Source organism: Camellia sinensis, chromosome 8 (genome assembly GCF_055761805.1).
Source record: "Camellia sinensis isolate YWXY chromosome 8, ASM5576180v1, whole genome shotgun sequence".
NCBI lineage: Eukaryota > Viridiplantae > Streptophyta > Magnoliopsida > Ericales > Theaceae > Camellia > Camellia sinensis.
In genome coordinates, this window is record NC_138968.1 from 131148021 (window position 1) to 131154097 (window position 6077).

General features: G+C 47.7%; 1 protein-coding gene across 1 annotated transcript; it reads right to left on the minus strand.

Annotated features, from left to right (window-relative positions):
• Positions 1–2134: 2134 nt before the first annotated feature.
• Positions 2135–5424, minus strand: LOC145798050 (uncharacterized). The gene is made up of 4 exons (XM_082885504.1): positions 5109–5424; positions 3950–5018; positions 2916–3872; positions 2135–2747 (listed from the first exon to the last, which is right to left on the minus strand). Exons 1-4 carry the CDS (start codon positions 5422–5424, stop codon positions 2135–2137), a joined length of 2955 nt encoding a protein of 984 aa, XP_082741630.1.
• Positions 5425–6077: the final 653 nt, after the last annotated feature.

The window sequence follows — 6077 nt, forward strand, 5'->3', positions numbered from 1 at the left end:
TTCTAGCTGTTTCGACGGTCGACACACGAGTTTCCTCTCCACCGATGGAGAGGTCTAAGGGTGGAAAAAAGGATGTTGTTGTTCCTCCTCCTCCTGTTGCTACTCTTGCTCTTCCCGCTGATAGGGCCTCAAAGAGGAAGAGGTCCAAAGGTAAAGAAGTTGCCGGGGGTTCTCATGAGCAGGGCTCAGTTGAAGAATGGGTGCCTCCCTTGGAGCATAACGGCCGAGCAATCACTACATCGGATAGCACAATCTACTCAAGCGACTTGGCCTTTGACTTATCAAAGACATTGCTACTACCTTTGGATATGGCGGAGCAAAACATTTCAAGCGACGTGTTGATCAAGGGTTCGGTGCAGATGCTAACCGCAGTAAGTCTTCTTTTATGTCTTTGTCATTTCCTTAAGTTTGGTTGTTGAGAATATGACATTTTGGTTGATGTAGTGCATTCAGATGACGCACATTATGGACGAAAAGCGGCATCGTGATGAGCAAGAGAGGGTCAAGACGATTAACATGTTGGCTGATGCTGATATGTCCTTAAAGGCGGCCGGAGAGGATATAAAGGAGATGAAAGATGCAAAGAAGAAAGCTGAAGCACTGATGTTCATGGCCGAGCGGAGGGCTGCAGATGCCGATGCTGCTTTGAAGTCTTTAAAGTCTAATTATCAAGGAATGGTGGACGAGGCTGAACAGAGGGGCTATGACGAGGCCGAAAAGACCTATTCGGAGGAGATTTTGAAGCTGAGGGACAAGATCTTTACTAAGGGTTGGACTGGGGCTCTGCGCGCTGCTAAGGTGGAAGAGGCTTCTCCTCTTTATGATATTGATGATATCCCAGTCCCTTCGAAGACCGCTGCGAGGGTTAGGATGAGAAGGCCTCGCCAAGGTGGAGCTATGGATGTTGATCCTTCTAGCCTTTCTCCTTTCCTGCCGAGCTCTTCCTTGGTTAGACAGACTGTCAATCCTGCAGAAGAGGAGCATCGCGAGGATGGACACTACGAGGAGGAGCAACGCGAGGAGTAAGTTGTTAGGTTGCCTCAAGTTTTGCTTTTACTTCTGCTTTTTAGTAGTTCTTTTGTAATGAAACTTGGAAGTTAATGAAGTATCTTCGACTTTTGTTTTAGTACTCGGTTGGATAGGCTATGATACAAACCGAGCTCTCTTTTGTAATGAAGTGCCTTCTAAATTTGCCAACTGTCGAACTTGTAACTTGTACTTTTTTATTTGTCTTGGAGTTCGGTCGACTGGACCTCTTCTTTTGTAAGGCCGAACTCTTTTTGTAATTGAAGTTTCACTTCAATGCACTCGATCTTACATTTTCGTAAGTGTTGAACTACTTATCTTCAATTTTTGCTTGTATGTAATGTTTGCCCCCGGCCGAGCAGAGGCTCTGTGGCCTAGCAGGCCATCTGTTCGGTCTGATCAGGCTTCGTGCCTTAGAAAAAATTGAGTGAGTTTGTTGATGCCCCCAGCCGAGCATGAGCTCTGTGGCTCGGAAGGTTGTCTGTTCGGTCAGACCATGCTTTATGCCTTCGTAGAGAAAAAATTGTGAAAGTTTTTTATCATGTTGGTCGGCCGCCACCTGACTCGATTAAGTTTTGGCGTGATTTAACCCTTCGTAGAGTGTAATTCTGCCCGTCTTCGAGCGCGAATTGTGAATTTGGACTGTGCTTTAAGTAACGATACTTGGCACAAATTCCACCAAGTTATACCACTTGGCACCCCGGTCCAACCAAAGGGTTGAGCATCCGGGATTGGCTTGAGTTAAGACCCGTGGCCAATTTGCTCCACCGAGCATAAATGTACAACACAAGTAAATAAGGACAAACTATAAAACAAATTTTCATTCATTGATACTTGTAACTTTTGATTACATCAAGGCATGTTCTGAGAAATACATTACTGTAAGTACTTCATCCTAAGAATCATATCATTGGAAGTACTTCTTTAGATTGGCGACGTTCTATGGTCTAGGGATTGCCTTCCCTGATAAGTCAGCCAGATAGTATGCGCCATTGCCAAGTGCTGAAGTAACCTTGTAGGGCCCCTCCCAGTTAGCACCGAGTTTCCCTTCCCTAGGGACTTTCTTGTGATCCATTACCTTCCTGAGTACCAAGTCACCTGGTAGGAATTACCTTGGACGCACATTCTTGTTAAAGCTCTTAGTGAGTTGCTGCTGGTAGACCGCCAACCGAATAAGGACAGCTTCCCTATGTTCTTCGGCCATGTCCAGAGCTTGGGCGATGGCTTTATCATTGTCTGCTGGCTCAAAGATCTCAGAACGGATGGTAGGAAGGCCAACCTCTAAAGGGATGACTGCTTCTATCCCATAGGTAAGAGAGTAAGGTGTCTCACCGGTTGACCGACGAGGAGTAGTTCGGTAAGCCCAGAGGACATTCGGTATCTCCTCCATCCATTTGCCCTTGGCTTTTTCAAGACGCTTTTTTAGCCCATCAATGATCGTCTTATTGGACGCTTCAGCTTGGCCATTGCCCTGTGGGTAGGCCAGAGTGGAGTTTCGGAACTCTATCTTCAAGTCAGCGCAAAATCTTCTGAAGATCTTGCCATCAAATTGTGTACCGTTGTCAGAGAGAAGGACTCTAGGAATGCCAAATCGAGTCACAACATTGCGCCAAACAAACCTCTTAGTGTCTGCTTCTTTGATCTTGCATAAGGCCTCCACCTCCACCCACTTGGTGAAGTAGTCAGTTGCAGCGATGAAAAACCTTTTATTCCCAGTTCCCCTAGCTAATGGTCCAACAATGTCTAAGCCCCACTGAGCGAATGGCCAAGGACTGGTGAGGGGGGTTAGGGCTTTGGCTGGTTGGTGAATGAGAGGAGCAAACTTTTGGCACTTGTCGCACTTGCGGACATACTATTGGGCCTCCTTTTGCATGCGCGGCCACCAATACCCGTGTGTTAGGGCTCGGTGTGCCAAGGACCGACCACCAGTGTGGCTTCCATAGATTCCATCATGGATCTCATAAAGCACATCTTCCACTAGACTTGGATGAACACAGAGTAGATAAGGGCCCATGTAGGACTTCTTGTAAAGCTTACCAGATGGAGAGACCCAAAATCGAGCAGCTCTATGCCTTGTCCTGTGCGCTTCTTTTTTGTCCTCAGGAAGGGTACCATTCTTCAAGAAGGCCAGGAGTGGGTCCATCCAACTTGGGCCCAAATCTGTGCAGAGGACCATTTTGACTAGTTGAATACTTGGTTGGGGTACATATTCCACCCATATTTTGCGGGCGTCTCTGGAGTTGACCGAGGAACCTAGGCAAGCTAGAGCATCAGCATGACCATTTCCCTCTCGGCCAATCTTCTCGACTTTGATGGCTTGGAACTTTCTGATCAAATTTTTGGCCTGTTCTGCATAAGTGGCCATCCGTTCATCGCGATCCTCGTAAACTCCAAAGAGTTGGTTGACCACTAATTGGGAGTCACTAAAGACGAGTAGCTCCTCTGCGTTGAAGTGTTCGACACTTCGCAAGCCGGCTAGTAGAGCTTCATACTCTGCTTCATTATTAGAAGCTTTCCAGCCCAACCGAATGGCTTGCTCCCACATGAATCCTTCAGGAGAAATAAGGACAACTCCTGCCCCAGAGCCTTTTTGGTTAGAAGAACCGTCCACAAACAGCTTCCATACGTCTCCAACAAAAAGCTTCCATGCTTCGGCTGGGGATTGCCCTTTATGCTGGGCAGTCATAGTGACCAAAGCAGAGCTCCCTTCAGAGGGGACAGCCGGTCTCGGGGTGAATTCTGCAACAAAGTCTGCCAGAACTTGAGCTTTGATTGCTGTTCGAGGTTGGAACTTGATATCAAACTCTCCAAGCTCCACCGCCCACTTTGCTGTTCGGCCTGAGAATCTGCTCAACTGAACACCGACTTGAGGGGGAATTTAGTGAGGACGTTGATGGTATGTCCTTGAAAGTAGTGAACAAACTTCCTAGAGGCAATTAATAGTGCATATGCCAATTTCTCCAATGGCAAGTATCTAGTTTCAGCATCAAGGAGTGTCTTGCTAACATAATACACTGGTTTTTGCTCCTTCCCATCATCTCTGACTAGCACTGAACTGACAGCATGATCAGAAACAGCCAAGTAAAGGAAAAGCTCTTCGTTGGCGACAGGTGTTGATAGAAGGGGAGGAGAGGACAAATACTTCTTCAAATATTCTAGCGCTTCGGAGCACTGACTTCCCCACTCAAAACTGGTTTTCTTCCTTAGAAGTTGGAAGAAGGGCTTCATCCGATCAGAGGACCGACTGATGAAACGGTTAAGTGCTGCAGCCATACCAGCGAGTTTCTGGAGTTCTTTAGCCTTTGTAGGTGCTTCAAGGTCTTGGAGGGCTTTGATTTGGTCGGGGTTGGCTTCAATGCCCTGCCTAGTCACCATATACCCCAAGAACTTCCCTGATCCTACTCCAAAGGCACATTTTGAGGCGTTCAATTGAAGCTTGTGAGTCTTCAGAATTCCAAACACTTGCTCAAGGTCCCTTAGATGGTGCATGGCCAACTTGCTTTTGATGACCATGTCATCAATGTATGCTTCCATGGTTTTACCAAGCTGGTCCTTGAACATTTTGGTGACCATTCGTTGGTAGGTCACACCAGCGTTTTTCAAGCCGAAGGGCATCACTTTGTAGCAGTAAATGCCTCTAGGGCTGATGAAAGCCGTTTTCTCCTGGTCAGGACCAAACATAGGGATCTGGTGGTGGCCACTATAGGCGTCTAGAAAGCTCATGCGCTCATGTCCAGCCGTTGCGTCAACAAGTTGATCTATTCGTGGAAGGGGGAAACTATCCTTGGGGCAAGCTTTGTTAAGGCTAGTGAAATCAGCGCAGACTCTCCATTTTCCATTCTTCTTTTTCACCACGACGGTGTTGGACAGCCACTTTGGGTACTGCACTTCTCGAATGACTCCAGCAGCCAAAAGTTTGTCCACCTCTTCGATCACTGCATCGGTGTGTTGCGCGGATGATCGTCTACTCTTCTGAATAACCGGCCGCGCTCCTAATTGGACATTGAGTCGATGACAGGCATAGTTGGGGTCCAACCCAGGAGTGTCATAGGCCGACTAGGCGAACACTTCGATGTGTTTACGGAGTAGAGCCAGTAATTGCTCTTTTTCTCCAACAGTGAGGGAAGTGTCAAGCAGGAAGAACTTATCTGGGTTTCCTTCTTCTACCAAGACCGTCTCTAGGTCCTCTACCATCTTCTCGGTCGGCACTCCGCCGACGTCTTCCAAAACTGGTTGGTCAGGTACTTCCACCATTTGTACTTGGTCGCAGACTTGTGTGGTTTTCATGGCGGCAATGAAGCAGTGTTTGGCTGCCACTTGGTCTCCACGAATCTCCTCTACTCCATACTTGGTTGGAAAGCGACCGAGTTGGTGATAGGTGGAAGGAACTGCCTCCATCTGGTGAATCCAAGGTCGACCAAGGATGGCATTGTAGGCAGATGGGGTGTTTACCACCAAGAAGTCAACAGAGACCACCTTGGACTTAGCTATGATAGGCAGAGTTATTTGGCCGAGCGGCCATTCTGTTTGCGAGTTAAAGCCAACTAAAGGGGAGGTGGCAGGTGTCAGGTGTTACTCACGGAGGCCAAGTTTCTTGAAAAGCTCATAATACATGATGTCTGCGGCACTCCCTTGGTCAATCAAGACTCGCTTCACATCGAACTTGTTGGCCACACCAACTGTAACGATGAGGGCATCGGTGTGGGGGTGTTGGATTCTCTCTAGGTCCCTTTCGGTGAACACGACGTTAAACCGAGAAGGTCTAGCTTCTGTCTTGGACTTTTTGGGAGGAGGTCCTACCGACATTACCTGCTGAATGTGGGTGGCTCGTTGGATTTCTCCTCGAATGGTGTTTTCTCTTTCGGGGTCAGTCATTCCATGGATAACATTGATGACCAACCTCGGGGCATGGTTCTCTTCGAGGGGGGCTTGGTCTAGTCCTTTCTTTCCCTCGTCTTATCAACGTCTATCCATTGTTGGAGGTGTCCCGCCGTAACTAAGTCCTCCAAGTATTGTTTGAGAGCTCTGCAATTTTGCGTCTTGTGTCCCTT

What these genes read in the sequence shown, in the direction of transcription:
- LOC145798050 (XM_082885504.1), bottom strand. Translation starts at nt 5,424, where the DNA reads ATGGAGGCAGTTCCTTCCACCTATCACCAACTCGGTCGCTTTCCAACC. An exon ending in GCAATTACTGGCTCTACTCC is followed by an intron (nt 5,019 to 5,108) that starts GTAAACACATCG and finishes ATGTCCAATTAG; the next exon opens with GAGCGCGGCCGGTTATTCAG. An exon ending in CTATTAATTGCCTCTAGGAA is followed by an intron (nt 3,873 to 3,949) that starts GTTTGTTCACTA and finishes TCAGTTGAGCAG; the next exon opens with ATTCTCAGGCCGAACAGCAA.